General features: G+C 51.3%; 2 protein-coding genes across 4 annotated transcripts in view; one reads left to right on the plus strand and one right to left on the minus strand.

The window, feature by feature from the left end:
* On the minus strand, positions 1 to 15,451 carry GTF3C4 (general transcription factor IIIC subunit 4). 2 transcript variants are annotated; one of them, XM_036329259.1, is made up of 5 exons: positions 14,591 to 15,448; positions 8,527 to 10,350; positions 6,914 to 7,044; positions 4,980 to 5,068; positions 1 to 3,623 (listed from the first exon to the last, which is right to left on the minus strand). In XM_036329259.1, the coding sequence occupies exons 1-5, from the start codon at positions 14,936 to 14,938 to the stop codon at positions 3,559 to 3,561; spliced, it is 2,457 nt and encodes an 818-aa protein (XP_036185152.1). In that variant the 5' UTR covers positions 14,939 to 15,448; the 3' UTR covers positions 1 to 3,558. The 2 variants fall into 2 exon arrangements, with proteins under 2 accessions (XP_036185152.1, XP_036185153.1); XM_036329260.1 differs by lacking the exons at positions 1 to 3,623; positions 4,980 to 5,068 and adding an exon at positions 7,297 to 7,334 and having other exon boundaries at positions 6,913 to 7,044; positions 14,591 to 15,451.
* Positions 15,452 to 15,602: 151 nt separating this feature from the next.
* The window catches only part of DDX31 (DEAD-box helicase 31), a 58,194-nt gene continuing 52,456 nt past the window's right edge, over positions 15,603 to 21,340 (plus strand). Inside the window, exons 1-3 of one of the 2 annotated variants that reach the window (XM_036329262.1) lie at positions 15,603 to 15,806; positions 20,774 to 21,030; positions 21,131 to 21,206. In XM_036329262.1, coding sequence (XP_036185155.1) covers positions 15,711 to 15,806; positions 20,774 to 21,030; positions 21,131 to 21,206 — 429 coding nt within the window. In that variant the 5' untranslated portion in view covers positions 15,603 to 15,710. The remainder of the gene's footprint in view (positions 15,807 to 20,773; positions 21,031 to 21,130; positions 21,207 to 21,340) is intronic. The other variant, XM_036329261.1, reaches the window with a different exon arrangement.

A 21,340-nucleotide genomic window follows, 5' to 3' on the forward strand; every position in this document is an offset into this window, starting at 1 on the left:
TCCTGCATGCCCCCTACTGGGGATCAAGCCCACAACCCCGGGCATGTGCCTGTGACCGGAATCGAGCCTGGGACCTTTCAGTCCACAGGCCAACGCTCTATGCACTGAGCCAAACCGGCTAGAGCTAACCTTAAGTTTTTAAATGCCTGTTCTTTTTATTTCAAAAAATGTCATATGTAAACATACAAAAATTCAAAGCCGAACACAAAGATTATAGCATGGGCACTGGGTAACATAAACTACATATCAGTACACACAACACAGACTTCCTTTTTTGTACAGTGTTATTTTTGTATAAACAAATTTGATTATTCCCTTTCCTTTCATACATTAAAGTACAAATCTGAGTCAGTCTTGAAAAGACTTAACTGATTTTTGCATTTAATTCTAACTCGTACCCAAACCAAAACGAAACACCCTGAACCCACCCAGTCTGTTAGCCAAGTGACAAATGATGAAGTTGGAAATGCCTCAAGGCCGCCACAGCCTCTTTCGTCCTCTAATGGGACCACTTTACAGGATCTTCCTGTGCAAGTAACAGGATGTCACGATGGCGAAGTAAACAAGTTTTGACCTCATAAACACACATGACATTCAGAGTTCTGAAATTTACCTCTCCCAACCCATTTACAGTATTTCAACCAGACAGCCTACACCCCTGGTGTGTCGGCACGAGAGTTCCACCTGCCCCTTTTCAACTCCCCCCGAGCCGGGAATGAACGGACAGACACTGTATGGCACCCCCGCGGTACTGCTATCGCCAAACGCACTCCCAGGGCCTCATGGTGTGTGACGTCTCCCCACGAGTACAGTTATCACTCAAAAGAAAGGCAAGCTACGAAACGCTGAGCCACCCAACTGGATCAAGACTGGGGGAGAAAGATTCACACACCAAAAGGATTAAGCTCTTCACAGGACACCTGTAAGCCATCTCCCTGTTAAATTCATTAATTTCACACCATGTTTTCAGAAACAGCCCTGCCTTAAGCTGTATCTGCATGTGGGAGGCCCTCGACCAGCCGACAGTGCGGACTCAGCTCAACTGACGGTCCTCACACTGACGGTCCTCACACTGACGGAGCGCAGTGCCCGGGGAGCAAGCACAGGCCCCGCACACCCGGCAGTTGCAGCGGGTACGAGGCTGCGGTACTGAGATCACAGGAAGCCACTCCACGCGTGCAAATCTGACTTCATTAGAGAAAAGTCACATTTCACGTGCTCTAGAGTCAGTGTGAATAGCAGAGATCATGTCAGCAGATGTGAAGTTCCTAACTCCAAAAGCCCCTTTTAGATTCAAGAAACAGATGAAGTTTAAAACTCTGAGACTTGAGACACAATCTAAAACCCTGGTTAAAGCTGCCAGCGGACACTTCACTAAAAACTAACCTGAAAACCATGCGTGGGGGAGACCCTGGGGACAGGGGACTCTGGACACTCTGCAGGTCACTGCATTGCCGACCCTGCAGCGCGCAGAAGGCGGCCAAAGCATGACAGACACGGTCACGGCGAATGGCCGCGCCGGCAGAGGCTCGAGGCTGTCGGAGCGGGCCCGCTATAGAGACTCACCGCCTGTCTCTCTGTGTGTGCTGCCCCGTCTCTAACAGGGACACAGGCCAGAGACGCCTGTCCTTTAAACCGTCTAGGCCTCCTGCCCTGGCCGGCGTGGCTCAGGTGGCTGGCTGTCGCCCCGCACCCCAAACGTTCCACGTTTCACTCCGCCAGGGCTCATACCCAGGGTGCAGGCTCAACCCCCGGTGGGGCATGTGCGCGAGGCAACTGACCAATGTTTCTCTCTCTCTCCCTTTCTCTAAAAATCAATAAAAAGCATATCCTCAGTCACGTGAGGATTAAAAATGCTGCCGTCCCCTCAGCTCCTCATGCTCCCAGGCTGGCGGGCTCACCTCCACGGAGGGGAGGCGGGAATTTGGGAGGCAGCAGGTTGCGCTTCAGTCCCCAGGGGGAGAAGCCATGTTCTGGTAGAAGTGTGGCATGATTATTCCTATATAGACACACAAAGTAATTCATTAGGGAGGCCCTCTTCAGTTAACTCCCAATAATTCAGTTTCCCCCAAACGCACAAGTGCTTTAAAAAAATACTTAGCATCTTAAATGGCAGCAGTGCCACATTCTCCAACAACACAGCTACCGACTCTGAGTAGGAACAAAAACGGAAGTGAACGAAGCATTCCATGATTAAAATGGCAATGACTCCTTGACAGGATCCCAATTGTTACTGTCACATTTATGGGTGAAGTGACACGGCTACAGGCATAAAGCGGCTGCAACCACACACCTGCCACTGTGCTAGTCATGATTTTAATGCTGACTGGTCCTCTTTCTTGAAAATCAACTTAATGTACCCGACACTAAAGGCTGGATAGAGCTTCTCTTGAAATTACCACCAAAATGAGAAACGGCAAGTGAGGCTACAAAGTAAAAGCAGGAGACTGGTAGTCAAGGCAAGCTAGACGGCAGGTAGGATGAGTCCGAATTCCACCTCGTGCTTCCCGCCCAACTTCCCAGAACTGCGCCCCGTGCCACGCGTGTGCGGCAGTCCCAGCCGTCCCATCAGCACCGTCCCTAGGACCTGCCTGTAACAACCCAACGCTGTCAGCCCAGAACGGCTACTTTCTGTTTTAGGTTTTAAAACCAATGAACACTGAGCATCTCTTTGCCCACGGAGAGACTCCGTGTTGTAACAGCAGGCGCAAGTGCTGCCGTCCGTCTGGCAGTCTCTAGGCAGACTCTGGCCGGACAGACGTGAGCCTTCTGCAAATGTCAACATCAAAAGCACTCCCCAATTTAATACTGAAAGAAGCAAACATTCTTTTCTCTGCACAGATGTCTCGCTCGGGTGCCACAGTTCGGTTCGAAGCGGGCGTGGCCGCCTGAGCTGGAGTGCCTACATCCTTACACACTGAGGAGTTGGGGTAGGAAACTGATGACACGGAGATCTTTAAAAGTGAGTCACAATTATTCCTTTACAAGAGTCACTTGGCCTTTGGACACACGAAACCCAATTTTAGTCTTGGCTTCAACCTCTTAAAAATACAGTTTAGGAAAATGTTTTCAGACAAGAACCAGCGGATCCGGTTCCACGGCTGTTTGTTGGGGACAGAGCAGGCCCCACGCTCAGACACTGTGAGCATCTGCTGGACACTGACCATCATGTGCCGGCCACCTCCGCTCTCTGGAGCCACAAGGCTGTTCTAGACCCAGGCCAGGATTAAGTCCTCACGGAGCCCACAGGCCCTTCTCCAGTCTCTAGAAATCTCTGTTCCTAGAAATGACAGGGTGTTTGTTCAAACTGCTTCAGTGAAGACGCTTTAGAAGCAAGTGCTCCTCGCTGGGCACGGAGTGGGGCTGACGTTCACCTCAATGCTGGGCTCGGCGCCCCGTCACTTACAGACGCCTCTCGCCGCGGAGACGGAGGGTGCACTCGGAACCACTCGGCCCCTTTCCAGCCACGAGGAGCGCCCCTCCCCGCGCTGGCCAGGTCCAGCGCCCCCTCTCCGGCCGGACTATCCCGCAGATCACAGTCCACTCCACCGCTGCCGGTCAGAAGACAGGAGAGTCGCAGAAAGGGCAGGGGCTTTGCAGCAGCCTCTTGATCCAGTCGGGGTCTGCGAGGAAGACAGGTGTTGAGCGTGGGCTTCGGGAAGGGGCCCGGGGGATGACTGTGAGCGAGCTGCCGTGTCCGGGCGCATTCTGTGCCCCTGGACAAAGCGCCCACCCAGCATTCTAAGCGAGGCTGGGCTAACCTGTGGCCCCGCGGAGCTCCCGGCCGAGCTCCGCTCTCTCCTCCAGGCCCGCGGCTTCTCCTGCCCAAAGCCGATGTGGCTCAGCGCCCAGTCACCCGCAAGGCGTTTGCTTTTAAAACTTGTTTCAATCTTTTCCTGACTTTCTGCCTAAATGGTATAGTAGCTTTCAGTGACTGTTTATAAATCCCCCAAATCTGTTTCAAAATAATCCAGTAAGAGGAGGGAAGAGGATGGGGAACCACGGATGAAACATAAAAGGCCGTGAGTGGGCAATTTTTGCAGTTGAATGATGGGCACATAAGGATTTATTTTATTAAACTCTTTTCTCTACTTTTGTATATGATGGCATTTTCATATATATATATATATATATATATATATATATATATATATATATATATTATTTGTATTTATTTCAGAGAGGAAGAGTGAGAGAAACATCAATGATGAGAATCATTGATTGGCTGCCTCCTGCATGCCCCCTACTGGGGATCAAGCCCACAACCCTGGCATGTACGCTTGACCGGAATCAAACACCGGGCCCCTTCAGTCCACAGGCTGACGCTCTATCCACTGAGCACCACTGGCTAGGCTGATGGTATTTTCTATAATAAAGAGGACATAAGCTGCCAGGTAAGAAGCCAAGCCTAAGGGTGTGGTTTTATGCGGAATGTCTTCTGCTTTACTTCACTGAGCCCACAGGTTCGCCCAGAACATGGGCATAATTGTGTCTAGTTAGTGCATGTGGTTAGTGTGATGTTAGTGAACATCAGGGCATAACTGTGACATTTATCAGGCTGTCTGCGTCACTAATTCCTGTCCATATCGCTAATCTCATCTCAGATTAGTTATCTCAGAAACGTGGGCTTTGCCACTGGGCCATCGAGGACTACAGCCCCGTCACGGCTGCTAGAAGCAGGACTCCACGCGCACACCCGGAGCTGCCCGGCAATGCTGTCCTCGCAGGCATTGTCATTCACAGTTTTCATTCAAGTGTAATCTAGACCTGTCCGGTAAGAGAAGCGCGGGCAGGTTCTGAACGAATAACACAGGAGCAGACGGCAAGCTTACACACTAAACTGCAGCAGGGGTTTGAACACGACATGCCCCGATCACGGTTTGAACTAGCTGTGGCTTCATGGTGACGCTGAGGGGCAGTGTGCGCCTGACCCGGCCGGCATGCCCCCCCCCACCCGCAGCTGCGAGCGGCTCACTCACCTTCCGGAGCCGGGTGGCGGGCAATACTATCGTGGAGCAAACACCTTCTGTAGATCAGGCTCTGGCAGGACTGGTAGGTTAAAAAGCACCTGAAAGAAGACATGGTATCGTCAGTTTTACCCACACTGGAAAGCGGCAGTGCTGAGCGTAACGCACCAGTCACACTAAAAGCCACACTAACCAAGTAAAGGGCAGACATTGTCCACAAATTCATGGCCACCTAGCATCCTCTGCAGCTGCTGGGCCCGCACCCACACCCAGGGAGGCGCAGTGCCCCAGCGACAGACAGTTGCTAATGCAGACGGTCACCGCGTGCTCAGCACTGGGAGACGTCTGTCCCTCCCTGATTGTGCTGGGGCTGGGTGGTATGCTGACAACCGACCACCTAGCACACTGACCATTATTCTTCTTAGTGACTGTTAAGATTGGGGACCAGCACTGTGTTTAAGAACTTGACAGCACAGCGGGGAAACCTGAAGGAGGGAGAACACAAAATGAATGGTGTGAAAAAGAAAGGGCGAGAACCTATGTGCCCAGGCTCAAGTCCATCCGATGCTGTTCACGCACCTCTCCCAGGACCAGGCCAGGCAGGGCAGGGAACACAAGGAGATGGGAAGGAGTGCATTTGGATTTGCACGGGAGGTTTTCCCAAAAGACAACAGTTTTTAAGCTGAGCAGCCACGGAGCAGAAAAGTTCAAAGAGGAAGAGGAGGGAGGAAGAGATTCCAAGTAGGGTCGCTCTGAGGAGACTTGGGCGCACAGGAAGCAGCTCATACCCGGTGAGAGCCAGCACCCTCCCGTGGAGAAATGAGACGGAGGCGATCTGGCACTAACTCCAATCAGCAAACGTGAGGGTACCTGTTGTTAGAGAGCCCAGCTGAGAGGCTATGGTGCATGGCAGCCACTTCTGTGAGCTCTGCGGCCGGAACACCAGGCTCCAGCTCTGCCACCCACCACCTGTGTGACGGAGCAAATGATCTGCCTTCCCCAGGGACCAGTGCCTCATCTGTAGAAATGAAATCACTGCTGTGTCCCCATGCAGTGTCTGTGAGAATAGTGACTCAGGACACGCACACCGCTCAGCAGAGCGCCTGCCACACCGTTGGTGCTCGAGATGTCGGCTATTCATCTGTCATGAACTGACTGCTGCTACATGGACATCAGGGACGTGAAGCAGACAGCTAAGAAGGGTCAGAGGCAGGGAGAATAGCAGGGAGTGCTGTGTCCAGGAAGCCAGTGATGGAAGTGCTTCAGGTAGAGGAGGAGAGAGAGGAGGAAGAGGAAGAAGAAGGAGGGAGAGGAGGAGAAGGAGGAAGGAGAGGAAGGAGAGGAGGGGGAGGAAGAGGAGGAAGGAGGAGGAAGAGGAGGAGAAGGAGAAAGAGGAGGAGGAAGAGGAGGAAGAAGGGAGAGAAGAAAGGAGAAGAAAGAGGAGGAAGAAGGAGGGGAGGAGAGGAAGAGGAGGAAGGAGAAGGAAGAGGAAGAGGAGGAGGAAGAAGGAGAGGAGGGGAGGGAGAAGAGGAGGAAGGAGGGAGAGGAGGAGGAGGAGGAGGGGGGAGTTGCCCACTGTGTCCACTAAACGAGGACATGCTGAGTTTGGAGCGAGACTAAGGGCAGAGAAGGAGGAGGACTTCTACCTTTTATTATAAAGTTAAGCAAAAAAAGCACATCAGTGCTTTTATATTCTACTAACTTTAACAGGTGTTACTTCAGTAATAACCATTTTAAAAATGTAATGCTACTTCGATGGAAAACAGCACTCCCCACATAAAGAAACTCCTTATGCCAGGCAGCACACCTCGCCGCTGTAGGCGCCTGGCTTCGGCCAGCCTGAGGAAGCACCCCTGTGCCAGGGCTGACAGCAGCAGCTTCTCCAGCCTCAGGGGCGCTCTGCCTACACGAAAGGGAACCGGGCGCGAGAGCAGGGCCTGGCTTACCGGAGCCAAATGTGGCCGTTGGAGCAGACCGCCTGCTTGCGATCCGTGAAAGGCAAGATCTCTTTACACAGACTGCAGTGCTCAGGGAAGGTCTGCTTGTTCATCTTCTTTGAGATGTGGCCAATCAGCACCTGGGGAGACAAAGCAGTCGGCGATGTTTAGCGGAGAGGGCAGGGCTGCCGGGCACAGATGAAATGAACAACAATGCAGCTTTGCACCCGACAGGATTTCCTTTCCATCACACTGCCCGGGAGTGACAAGCCTAGGCCTTCAACTGTGTCACCTGGCTGAGCGAAATCTGCTCTTTCAGGGACCTCTGACAACGGGGTGGACTGTGACCACTGAAGGAAAAACTGTTCTGAAGACCACAATCTGTTACTTGCCTTGTTTTCGTTGCTTCTGAAACAAGGACTTCGGAGTTCTGTTAGAAGACAAAGTATTTAGCTATTACTTACAATATTCTAATTTTAAGAAGGAAAAGCATTAATTTCTGTAAGGCAAGTATTATGTGAAATACTAACTTGGTAGACTTGTACAAATGTCTATTCTTCAAGAAAGGCTTACAAAGGAGAAGATAACCAGGATTAAAAAATAATCATTTCCCCTTCTGATGGCCCACGACCCCTGAGGGATCCACTCCAGTCGCCTGCAGTGTGAGACCCACTGACGTGCGGAGAGGCAGGGGGGTGGGACCCACAGTGGGAGTGGAGAACGGGGAGAGGTCGACAGGCCGGTGCGAGACCTAGTCCCAACTTCAGCTGCCCCGTTCTCTGCTTTGGTCTTGCGGTTACACTACTTCAACAATGAAAGTCTCAAGAACACTGATCGACTTCATTGTTTTATCGGAAAAACCTTCGTGGCTGTCTCACTGGGATGGGAACCCCAGCCCTTCAGAAACATCTTGTCTCACTAGCAGTTAATGTCCTGTGACGTTTTTAACCCATTTACACTAGAGCTGTAAACCGCAGACGGCCCCTTTCCACCTGCCGTTCCCCACAACGTTTACTGGCGTCTGAAGAGGGGTCTCACCTACTTACCCTGTACATAGTTTACAGATGTAAAGCCCGTTAACCTTTGGCTTTTTTTTTTTTTTTTTTTTTGCCTTTAAAGTTCTAATTATGGGCCTTACAGCAGGGACAAGCACCCTCCCTTTTCTAGGCTGGCCGAGCACCCTGACCATGACAAAGCCTGCTCTCTCCTGGGGGACGCGCTCAGATTTTACACCAGGAAGGGTTGCTGCTACTGGCTCCCAAGGGCCTTGCATGTGCACACCCAACTGCTTGCTGCTTTACCCCATGCCTTCTCAGGGGGGACACTCCTCCCAAAGGGGACAGAACATGAGAAAAGAAGCTGGGGGTGGCGGGGGAACAGCGCGGAGTGCGCCCTCAGCCTGGAAACCTCGTCTTGCAAACCCGCACATCACTCAGCCACTGAGAGGAAGAACAGAACTGTGTGTGATAGGACCATGTCCTCTGCACCAACCTTCGTTTCCTAGTCCTGCCAGCACCCCGGCCGCTCAACCACCTCCAAGCACAAACCGAGCTTTAGAAACGCAATCAGGCCCCAAGGACAGCAGGCTTTTCAGTCTCGCGTTCTTGCCGACCAACACCTACCCGCGCTGTCCGGTCGTCATACTCCTCGTCAGACATGAGGAAGTCGCAGAGCCCCCTGGTGGGGACGCTGGTGTTCTCCGTGATCCAGGTGTGCAGGTACACTTCTCCCAAGACCCGCTTCATGTGCTCCCTGCTCAAGTGCATTTCCACAGCTTCGATCTTCCCCTGGATTTCCAGCAGTTTCTCCTCCATTGGCTCATGGCCCCCGACATCTCCCGCCTGGGCGAGGGAGTCATCGGCGGGGTCGTCCGGGTCCCCCTCTTTGCTCTTCTCCTGAAGGCCTTGCTTACTCGCCTGTCTGGAGGACGTGCCTTCTTCTTGCTCGTCCTCCATGGGGCCCATCCCAGGGGAGTCGACTAGCAAGACTTTCGAGTCCTCCTTGGTGGGCTGCCACAAGGCTTCGGAAGGGGTTTTCTGCATCGACTGATACAAAATCCTCAGGAGGAAAAGCTTGAAACGCCAAAAGTAGGTGGCCCCGCTGCTTTCGATCTTTTTTTCCAAAGCTTCTTGTAAAAACGGAGGGATGTATTTATCTCTCAGAATCTTCCAGCGCACGAGGTCCAGTAAGTCTACCTGCTTAAAGAGGTTCTGAACCGGAGATTCCAAGAGCTGAGCAGCCGCCTCTTCAAAAGTTTTGAGAGCAACAAACTGGACCTGGTAGTTCTTGTTAACGGGATGGAGGCCATTGGCCATGCCCTCGGTTGTAATGATGGCCAGATACGCACCGCAGGGGCTCACCGCTATCCCGTGTGTCCTCACGGAGCCAAACACCTCTGACAGCTTAATCAGCTGGTGTTCAAACTTCAAGGCGACATCGGTGAAGATGGGAATCAGCTGCCTCACCTTGCCGTCGCTGGAGCAAGTGTACACTGTCCCGTTCTGCTTGTCTGCCGTCATGGAAACGATGGGCATTGAGTGAAGGCCCGTGACGTGGGAATTGTGGACATTCAGACCTGCCTTGGAGATCAGCAGGAGACACCAGAACACATAGGGTCCTCTGGCAGCCACCACCAAGCTGCAGTTACACTTCTGGTAGGGGTGATAGAGCGGGACACACTTGATGCTGTGCACGGGCAACTGGTCCATTTCTTTCCACAGGACAATGGGCTGCCTTAGCGTGAAATAGCCTTTAATGGCTTTGAGATTGACAGGGAGGATCTTTACGGGTCCAAAGGCACTCCCCACAATAAGGCCACTCATTTTCCGATTATTGTGCTCATATTCCCACCAAAACAAGACACTTGGAGAGCTGATTCCCGACTCGATTGTGTTGCAGGAAGAGATGGACTCCTTCCCCACGAAAGGCAGCTGGAACTGCCACACGGCGATGTTGCCGTTTTCAAAGAGGACGGCCAGGAGCACGCTGCCCACGTCCCGGCACTCGTTGTTGTGCGTGACCTGCTGCGTGGTGCAGATGCCCGACCACTCCATCCGCACCGGCGTCTGCATGCTGTGTCTCCTCTGGAACTCAGCAAAGTCCGCCAGGTTCCCTCCGGGGGCCTCGGTTTTAGAGAACCGGTAGCTGGTCTCAAAGAGACGGTCTCCGTAAATCTCAGTCAGGTCGACCAGCTGGACCCACTGCAGCCTGTTGAGGTTAGCCTGGATGGTCAGGCGATTGTCCAGGGTCAGAGCTGCCAAGAGGCACCTGCCATTAGCATCGCAGCCCATGGGGGACCAGGTGGTGTACTTGAACCCTCTCAGTGGGGGCAAAGCCTTCCCCTCAGGGTTGAACGCCCTGTCCAACATGAAGGTCTGGCTGATGGCGGGGTCTGGAGAGCTGGCAAATTTCTGTTTACACTGAGCAACTTCTGCTTTTGAGCCAACCTGGAAATAAGAGAGATAAAAACTATCAGATAAAAACGTCGGCATGGGGACTGGAAGGTCCGAGGTTCGATTCTGGTCAGGGGCATGTACCTGGGTTGCGGGCACATCCCCAGTAGGAGATGTGCAGGAGGCAGCTGATCGATGTTTCTCTCTCATCGATGTTTCTAACTCTCTATCTCTCTCCCTTCCTCTCTGTAAAAAAATCAATAAAATATGTTTTAAAAAAAAACTATCAGATAAATATTTCACTCTAGAAATATGTTTACATTACTGAGGCTACAATAACTGAATATGTACAAAATTTTACATACTATATATATATATATATATATATATATATACATACACACAAAATTTTTCTATCAGTTTTGTTAATTTTAGTATGCCATGCATTTAAAAGATCAAATATAAGCATAAAGTTAAATAAGCATATATTCACAAAATGGTGATTTCTTAAAAAGGATCAGAATAAATGTTGCCATTATTCATAGCCTGGCTTCCACCTTCTTAGGATGGACATAAGCAATGAGGATGAGAGAGATGTACTTAATTATTCTTTTTTCATAGTTTTACTGATTTCATAGAGGAAGGGAGAGGTAGAAATAGCAATGATGAGAGAGAATCCTTGGCAGCCAGTCCAGGCTGCAACCCGGGCATGTGCCCTGACCGGAAATGGAACCATGACCTCCTGGTTCATAGGTTGATGCTCAACCCAAGCCACACCAGCCAGGCTGATTCTTAAGAGTCAACAGAGCATTTAGCTAAACTAGTCACAAAACAATAAAAGTGTTAAAATGCATGAAAATATACATCTTTGATACAGATAGATATTTGGATTCTTACAATATCTTTGCAATATAAATGCAAACATCCTCTTCCTCTTCCAAGTTCGTAATGTACATCAGCAGTGCCTAACTTTATGATGATTTCTTTAAAAAGATTGTAAAGGGACATTAAAGGTGGGGGAAGAGCCCCAGCTGGTGTGGTTCAGTGGTTGAGCATCGACCCACGAACCAGGGTCAAGATTAGATTCTCAGGCGGGGCACATGCCTGGGTTGTAGGCTCGATCCCTAGTAGGGGCGTGTAGGAGGCAGCCAATCAATGATTCTCTCTCATCAGTGATGTTTCTATCTCTCTCTCCCTCTCCATTCCTTTCTCTGAAATCAATAAAAATAACAAACAAAAAGATAGGGGAAGATAAATGACCAAAAGAATGTGGTCCAGAGCCATAAGGAAATAGCCAAGAAGCCTAAAGCGGGGAGGGGGAAGAGAGGGGGCAAGCAGAGGTCCAATAACATATGGTTTCTGTTATGTCAGAAGCAAGGAGAAAGGACCTGACCCACTGCGTTAGAGAAGCGGCTAACAGAGAAGCAAGCAGAATCGTGCCATTCCTTTCTGGTGTCACTCTCCTTTTACAGATATGCTGATTTTCAAACTGGGCAGGGTAGAAAAATGTGATTCAAGAAGAACTCAAGCAAAGACATATACAGACATAATAAAAGTCACTTTAAATGAGTTTAAGTCCCTAAACCCAGAGGAATTACACTCCAGGGCACAGACAGAACTTGGGAGATAAAGTTCGGACAACTGGGAATGTGTGAGAAAACGAGTGCAAGAAATAGTTTCAGAATATCCCCCAAAAGGTAAATAGGTAACAAAAGCCACAGACCATTAAGCCTGATAGGGAATAAAATTCCTCAATGTTTTAACAAATGACTGGCTTACGTGGATGGCAGTGACCATCAGAAACCAGCATAAGATAACTGGAAAAACGCAATGTTATTCTCTCTTCTGCTGAAACCGCTAGATAACATAAATAAGCTGTAAAATGAGAGGCAGATATAAAGTTGTCCAACAAATGAATTATTAGACCCACTTTTCCTAAAGTGTGTTACACGCAATACTCCCCTAACTTGTCCCTTGAGGAGTTAGTTCTGTGACTGTAGTCATTCCCCCTGAAGAGTTACAGGGGCAAGTAGAGACTTAGTATCGAACTTTTAAAAACAGCCTGTGTGTGTGTATGGACGGAGGAGGGGGTCATCCTAAAAAAATGCCCTGGAATACTGTCTCAGGCAGCACATCTTGATTCTAAAAAGGCACTTAGGTAATCTTCTGGATACACTTACGGGCATGCTGGAGACATAGTATAAACCGGAAGTTCCAATGATGGGTGCAGCTTTCTAGCTGGTTATAAAATAACGCTAATAAAAGCCCAGAGCTTCTTCCTAGGGTAGATACAATGTAAACGATGACACAATGAATCCTGGCTCTGTCAAGTAACAGCTCCGAGCCCCTGCACACACTGGGTAGGCCTCTGGCCCTAAGTTCCTCAGTTACAGAGAATAATACTGCATGTCTCACAGAGTCAGGACAGTTACATAAGTCAATATATATGTAAAGCGTATATTAGTAAGTGCTCAATAAATGTTAGCTATGATGATGACTATTAAATTCTCTTAGGGGTAAGTAAATGTTAATGAGACCTAATAAGAGTATTGTAAAATGTAGGGTAATGTTGTCCACCAAATGAAGGGTAGATATGAAACTGTTCACCAAATCCTATAATATTATGTTAGAATAGGTAAATTACTATAAATAAAAGCTACCATAGAACTAAAAGTAAACTTATAGAATTTGTAACCCAAAGCAGCAGCACAGGATAAAATACAGGAAGCTCACGGAACCCTTCATCCTACTCATGTAGAAAGAACTGTTGGTAGGATGGAGAGCAGCATGAATCTGGACCAGCAGGGAAATCCCTTACTGTTTTTTGCAGCAACTTTTAATATGTTAGTTTGAAAGAGCCTACTGCACATCGCAAAAATAGTTAATTAAAATAAATACTCAGATGCCCAAGAAACGTACCACTTCAGAGTCCAGCTCGCAGAGGCCAACCCCCCGCCAACCATTTAATTACATACTACTAGAGGCCTGGTGCACGAAATTCGTGCAAGGGGCTCGGCCCTCACAGCAGCCCTGCCTCCTGCCCACTGGTCGTTTCTGAAGGTCATCCCAGAAGGTCGTTCCGGAAGTACATAGGAACATCCTTAAAGAGGGCAAGTTCCTTTCTCCTGCCTCCCTCCTCCAGCGTTTCTCAACTTCACTGCACCGCCAGCCCCTGCCCACCTGATCTGTTTATATTTGGACCAATTTGTTCATATCTTCTCCAAGAAGAGCTTAGCGGGCTTAGTCATACAAGTTTGACTGTTGAATTGGTAATGACCTAATTCAACACCAAGTTGTCCGCTTAAAACTTGAATGAATTATGCTAAAAAAGTGAAGCATCAATTGAGCGGCCAGCTGTTAAGGCATATATAATGTCGGGGGGGGGGGGACACCCTATAGATGCGTAACTTTACGGCGCCTATCACCACCTGCTAGAACCCTGGCATTTTTTCAGGACTCGCTAAGAGCGCAAGCTCCCGGGGCAGGACTGCTTCATTTTCAGGACCTAAGTCAACACCCCGCTGACAGAGTGGCATCCGAGCGTCTGTCCAATGAGTGGATTTACACTTTGATAGATCACATATACCCATACAGATCTTTACAGGAAACAGCGAAAGTGTTTACACTGGGCTTCTAAACCATGAAAAAGAATCTTAGGGGGAAAAAAACAAAACCCTGAAAAGAACACTACTAGAGAAAGACTTAGGAAACCCCAAGTTCTGGAGGCAAACTTCGTTTCTATGAAGCTGGAAGCACTAACTACACAAAGACCATTCCACTCCCCGAGGGGTTTTCGCTGTTAAACTAACACCAGGGCGAGCGCTCCAATCCAGCACTTGCCCACCTGCCCAGGGTGAGACCCATTCATAACAGAGTCGCTGCAACAAGTAAGACCACGGAAAGGACCAACTTCTCTTCTCCAAAAGCAAAGGAAGAGGGAGAGGAAGGCACACGTCGGCGAACAAAGCCAGCCGGGGGCCTCGGGGCGTGAGCCCCAGACAATGGGAGCCGCGGCGGGGCCGGGGGTGGGTCACCGGGGGGTGGAGTCTCAGGACGCACCGCGCCGAGCTCCTCCTGCGCCGCAGCCCGCCGGGCGCGGGGGACCGGGCTCCGAGGGCCCCGAGGGGCTGCGCGTGCCGGGAGGGGCGCGTGACCCTGCACGCCGGGCACACAGCGCTGCAAGGTTGTGTGTCGTCAGCTACGGCGACCCCAGCCGCTCCGCCCCGAGCGCGGGGTGCAGAGGGGAGTCCCCGGGGACCGGAGGCGCGGCCGCGGGAGGGCGGGGCTGGCTTACCTTGAGGAGGCAGCTGCTGAGAGGGGCGGGCACGGAGGTGCGGTGGATAACCAGGTCCTGGCCCGGGTTGTGCACGTCGCAGATGAGCTCCAGGACGGCGATGCTGCGCGCCGTGGACACGGACACGCGGTGGTCTTCGGACCAGGCCAGCGGCTCCAGGCCGCTCACGGCGTGCTGCAGCTTCACGGCCGGCTCCCGCCGAGTCGCCAGGAGGCGGAACGCGTCGCTGGGCCCGGGGGTCGCGTCGGTCGCCGGCTCCCTCCCGCCCGCCTCGCCCTCCTCCTCCTCCTCGGGCGGCGCAGGCCCGTCGGCCGCGGGCCGCACCCGCTTCTTGTCGGGCGTGTTCATCTCCCGTTAGATGCGGCGGCCGGATCCCCGGGCGCGCCAATCCCGCGTCGCCGGCCGATTGCCGCCTCCCGCGCCCGCCGCCGGTGGTTCCCCAGCGCCCTCCGCGGCGATTTTTCTCCCCTCAGGCCCAAAGCGCCGCCGAGCCAGGAAGGACCCCGCCGTTGCTAGGCGACCCAGCCTGGCCGGGTGGCCAAGGCGCTGCCTGTCTAAAAAAAAGTGCCACCTCTACAGGCGGGCCCCAAGCGCCTGCACTTGGCTCACGGGTGGGCTGCGGGCAAGGAGCCTAGCGAGCCCCCACTCGGGGTGATCAAGCCTCAGACCTTTTTTTAGTGACTTCCCCGGGGCCACTCAACTGCTGAGGAAAGAGTCACCCGAGGGCAAACGAAGGAAATGTTGGTTAGATGGCGCGCGGCCTCATTCTGCAGAGGAATACAAAGAACTTCACAAGCATGGACTCTGGGCTTGAGTGTCACTTGGCATCCGCCGCCACAGGCCGAGCCCCGAGGGATGCCAAGCGGGACGGCCCCCCCGCCCGCGCCCCCCTCACCCCACCTCGCCCCCCGGCGCCGCGGCTGCGGTCACCCCGGGGGCGGGTCGTGCGAACGCTCTCGGGCCCTGCGGACCCGGAAGGGGCGCGGCCACAGGCGGGGGCGGGGCAGCTACGCGGGGTCCTCGCGCGCGTCCCACGTGAGCGCCAGCGGAGCCACGGCCCTAGTTGTCGAGGTCCAGACGCGCCCGCTGGTCCGCGAGTGTCCGTGCCTCCCCGCCGGCCATGGCAGTCACCGACGGAGCGCCCCTCCAGCTTTCCGAGCCCGCCGCCGCCGCCGCCGGGACGTCCTCCGGGCCCCGCGCGGCCCCGGCGAGGCGGGTGAGTTCCCACCGCCCACAGGCCCGTCTGCACAGGCCCGAGAGGCCGTGTGGCCTCGGCCCGATTTGGAATGATTTCCGGAGTTGAGGGGCGGGGGGTGGGGGGGAGTCGGACCGATTCTGGAGGTGTCGCCGAGCCACGGGTGTTTAAGGGCAGATTACACCCCCACCCTCGGGGGGAGAGCCGGCGGGGCCGCTGGTCGATGGAGTCGGGGGCCCGGGCTGGAGCCGCCTCCCCTGGAAGCGAGCGTGGACGCTGGGGCCCGAGGCCCAGCCCTGACCCCACCCGCGTCTCGCGGCCATCGTTTTTTCTCGACCGCCAGGGTCGTTGGTTCCCGCAGCGAGGATTGGAGACCGGGGTTTCTCTAAGTGCTTTCAGAAAATGACCTGGACGCCATCCCTGTGCAGAGAGGGGGAAAGTAAATCCAGCTCGTCGGGGTAACTCCCTCGGCGGGGAGGGGGGGGGGGGCGGGAAACTGGTGTCCAGGAGGATGGACTTCCCGCCCGGAAAAGGGGAGGGGTCCGGGCAGAAAAGCGCTTGAAAAATCGCGTGACTTCAAACCCCAGGAAAAGCGCAGTCTCGTACCAAAAACTTGTGTGTGTGTGTATTCTTGGAAAAAGCAACAGATCATCCTTTGAAAATTCTATTGCCAAGTTTCGGGGCGGCCGAAATTCCTTGAGTTCTTATAAACTAACACCCAGTGTCTCGCTGCTCTTTGATTTTTTTTAAATTTTTTTTTATATGTTTTATTGATTTTTTACAGAGAGGAAGGGTTAGGGGATAGAGAGTTAGAAACACCGATGAGAGAGAAACATCGATCAGCTGCCTCCTGCACACCTCCTCCCGGGGATGTGCCCGCAACCGAGGTACAAGCCCTTGACGGGAATCGAACCTGGGACCTTTCAGTCCGCAGGCCGGCGCTCCATCCACTGAGCCAAACCGGTTAGGGCTCTTTGATGATTTTTATTTATTTATTTATTTTTTTGTGTGCCCGTGTGCGACCAACTTTAGGATTTGCAGGTTTGGGGGTAAAGTTTCTGGCTTGCCAGTGGTGTGGCCGCATGGGGGGGTGGGGATGAGGTAGGAGGAGGAAGGAAGGAATGTGGGGGCAGCGTGGGGTTTGGAGTGAGACAGACCTGGGATTAGGTGCCGGCCTTGCCACCCACTAGCTCTGTGACCTGGAGGAAGTTACTTCACCTCTCTGACCTTCCTTTTCCTAGCCATAAAGTGAGAACAGTCACTTCTACTTTACATAAGGTTATTATGACGGTGGAAAAGGTGATGTACGTAAAAACTATACATTTCCTGAATCAGGCATTTAATAAATGATAAAACATAAGTCAGTTCATCTGGGCTCCATTTTGTGCAATAGTATTGCTACATCGGGAGGGCGGTGGGGTGCCTGTACCAGGTACTTGCCTTGTAACTAACACATAAGAAGCACTTACTGATTCTGAGTGAGTTGCGTAAATAAACGTAGGATGTCTGATTTTACCAGTGTTTGAATGATTGTGTCAAAAGGGTGTTAATGAGGTGATGACAAGTGTCTGCAGTGGTCTTGTCTACATCTTCATTTGGGTCTTGAATGAGGATTGTGCTGATCAAATTTGCCAGTAGCCTGCACTTGGGATGGGTAGCCAGTGCACTGGATTTGGAAAGACTTCGAACTCGGTGCAGGATATTTTCTTTCTAAAGTTTTTTTTTCCTGATTATTAAAACAAAGTTAATGATTTTGAAAATATTAATTAATAATTAGAAAATTCCAAAAGTAGATTTAAAAACACACACCCATCAGCCTGGTTAACATTTTGGTATCTGTCCTTTGTAGAAAACGACTCAAAACAAAATAGGGATCAAACTATTCATGATGTTTTCTAACGAAACATCATACAGCAAGTAAGTAGTATCATAGCATTATCATCAGGAACCTGGGCTGTGAGATGATGCCGGGCAAAGCCTGGGTCCCTCTGTGGTCCTGGGGCAGCTCATCTCACACCTCAGTGTTCTCAGCTCAAAGAGATGATACCATACCTGTATTGATAAGTGAGTTAATTCACATAAGTACTAACTACTCAGTATGTTTATTAACATCAAGGACGTGGTATCTAGACTTTTAGGGCTAGGAGGCCCCAGAGGTCATCTGCCATAGCCCCTCATTTTACAGGGGAAGGACAGCCTCAGAGAGAAGTGACTTGCTTAGTGCTGTGCAGCTAATTTTAAGTAGATCTAGGTATGTCCTTGCCCCTCTCTGCTCAGATGCCACCTCGAGAAGCATTCCTGTCCCCTGGCCATGGGCGCTCCTAACCCTATGCACAGACTCTTCTATGGTACAGCTCTAGGTTTGGGTTTTGGGTGTTGCACTTTGGTCTCTTTCACGAGCGTGCTAATCTTGCAGCTTTGTACCCTAAGGATCAGGCTGCGGATAGCTGCTGAGTGGCCAGTATTTGAAGTTAATGTATTGTGGGTGGGGGAAGCTAACAGTAGTCGAAGTGTCCAGATTGTGGAAAGGGAAAATTCCATTGCGTGTAATTCGTTCACCTCACACATGTTTATTGAGCACACACTGTGTGCCAGGCATGAGCCAATGCAGGGGCGGCCTGGGTGGAGAGAGGAGACCAGGAAAGACTCTTCCAAGGACAAGTAAGCCTAGAACTGAAGGATGAGTGTTCGTTGGCCAGCCAGAGGGAGGTTTGGAGACATGGGTGTGGGAACAGCACGTGCAAAGGCCCTGAGGAGGGAAGGAGCGTGGCACAAGCTAAGAATTAAGGACGACCAGGACAGCAGAGGGTACAGCTGAGACTGGCGAGATGGGCAGAGCCAGATTCTAGAGGGCTTTGTAGATCAAATTACAGATTTTTTATTTTAGCCTAAGAGCCATGGAAAGCCTGTCTAATACTGTGCTTAACTCTGAGTACTTGTTTTTAGAGAGAAGATGGCATGGGAATAAAGGGTGAGCTGGATAGTAAGGGATCTAAAATCTGTGTCCTATTTGGAATATTTAGTCCAAAGAGGAGGGAGAAAGGCAGTCATTTGATGTACGAAGGAATATTATGTGCAGAGGAAGCACTCGTTCTGTGTTGCTGCAGAAAGCATACTCAGGCTCAGAGGTAGATGTTCAAGGCGGCAGATCCTGCCTGAAGGTCAGAAACAGCTTCTAAACCCCTAGAATCTGGCCGCCTTGAGGGATGAGACCAGAAGAGGAGGTATATAGACAGCAACTGCAAGGCCACCTGTCAGGGCCTGGGGTGGGAAGTGTGCGCCTGGTGGGAGTGGCCTTTGTGCCTTTTCATGCTCCGGTAGTCCATGTGCCATGAACGGGATAAAATCTGCACATTTCATTCTGCCCTGCAGATGATTCAACAGACCTGACATTTGACTTCATCTCTTTTTTATTTCTTTTTCTTTCTTTCTTTAATCTGAAAATTCATGCACTTGGGACTTTGTAAAAAATTTGTAAAATGAAGTAGGTCAGTACTTATGATTAATATTAAATGTTTGAAGTGTGTTTATTAAATTACTTAGATATAGAAGACCTTATGGTTGCCAGGAACAAATAACTATTATTGGTAGGTTAGTCTGAAGCAAATTGTCATGGCTAAAACAAGCTGGTGTGTGCCCAGCTGGCATGGCTCAGTGGTTGAGCGTTGACCTATGAACCAGGAGGTCGTGGTTCAATTCCTGGTCAGGGCACATGCCAGGGTTGTGGGCTCGATCCCCAGTAGGGGGCAGGAGGCAGACTATCAATGATTCTCCCTTTCCCTTCCTTTCTCTGAAATCAATACAAATCTATATATAAAAAAAATAATAATAAGGGCCCTAGCCCGTTTGACTCAGTGGATAGAGCATCGGCCTGTGGACTGAAGGGTCCTGGGTTTGATTCCGGTCTAAGGCACATGCCCAGGTTTTGGGCTCGATCCCCAGGAAGGGCATGCAGGAGGCAGCCTATCGAGGATTCTCTCTCATCATTGATGTTTCTATCTCTCTTTTTCTTCCTTCCTCTCTGAAGTCAATAAAATATATTTTAAAACTAAACATAAAACCAGCTGGTGCGCACATGAAAGTCATCATTTCAAGCTAAGAGGAAAAGAACATTCCCAGAGAAACCAAAGCTCCAGAGGAGCAGGCACTGGCCACTCACACGATGTTTTCTTTTCCTGTGTGAATTGGAAGAGAAGGCCAGAGAAAATGGAGGGATTGGATGTTTCTCCTCCTGGGGTAGTTGGACAGTGTGTACTCAATCACATTCACGTTATGGAAATAGGACCCCACAGGCAAGAAAATAACCTGGTGATGTAGCCTGTGGTCAGTGATGGGGGGGGGGGGGGCGGGGATTGAAGGGCGAGGGGAGTTGGAAGAATTGTGGGAGGAGTGATGGCTGGAACAGGATTCCCATTTGGAATGGGAACTGCGAGTAGGAATTGTCTCCACGCCATCGGAATCTGGGGGCGCAGCTCGAGGGGAAGATGGGGTGATCCAAGCGCTCTGGGGCCGCAGTGATGGAGGTTTCTGCTTCCTGGGCACGAGCTAGACGCAGCATAGTCCCCCCGGGCTTTGTTGGTAGAGAGAGAAGATTTATTCTCTCCCACCCCGGTTCTCATGTAGTGGGTCCCTAGCGGTATGGACTGACTTAGCAGCCAGACTTCTCTGAAAATAAACTTGCTGGTTAATATTGAGCCCGAAAAATGCTTCTCCCTCCTGCTCCTCCCCCTCATCTTGGCTGAGTTGGTAGTTACGATGGATGGTGAGGTCTCATAGGTGAGTGAGTTGAGCTTTGTGGGGTTTTGCTTTTGGAGGAAAAAAGCCGAGTCAAAGAGCCTGATGGCAGGCCCTAAACTGTCGCTTGACATATGGGGCCTAATGATCTCTGCGGGGAGATGCCATTCCGTGGGCAGTGACGCTTCACTCTGAGGTCTGCCTTCATGGACTAATGCACCTCTCGTTGCTCTTTCCTTTGGGGAATGACACAGCGAGCACAGGCCACCAAAAGGAAACGCCAAGCGTCCAATGAGGCTCCCCCAGCCAAACGGGGGAATGCGGCGTCCTCTCTCCCCGCCAAGAAAACCGCTGCTAAGCCAGCGCAGAGGGGCCTGAAGGGGAAGGCGCAGAAGGTGTTTTCTCGGAAGAAGGCTTTGGCTGGTGCGAGTGAGAAAAGCCAAGAGCAGAAGCCGGGCGTTAAGACTTCATCGTTGTTTAAAAACAACCCTGAGATTCCGGAGCTCCCCAGGTACGCCCAGGGCAGCGCACCTCGGGAGGAAAGGGCTGGTGGACTCTGCCTTTTTTTTTGTTAGTGGGAACTCACACCCGATTTTGTTCGTCATTTGCAGACCTGAGGTCAAGCAGGTGCAAGAAAAGGTGTTTTCTTCAGATGCTTTTCATGAGCTGGACCTCCACCCACATCTGGTAAGTTCCTCTCTGTGGTTCAGAGGGTCGCTGGTTTGGTGGACTTATTCATGCTGAACGTCTGAAAGGACAGCCTAGGGAGAGAGACATCGCCGCTCAGGGGCTCTGCTCCCAGTTACCGTGTGAGCTCAGAT

Source organism: Myotis myotis, unplaced genomic scaffold, assembly GCF_014108235.1.
Source record: "Myotis myotis isolate mMyoMyo1 unplaced genomic scaffold, mMyoMyo1.p scaffold_m19_p_12, whole genome shotgun sequence".
In the NCBI taxonomy this organism is placed as follows: domain Eukaryota; kingdom Metazoa; phylum Chordata; class Mammalia; order Chiroptera; family Vespertilionidae; genus Myotis; species Myotis myotis.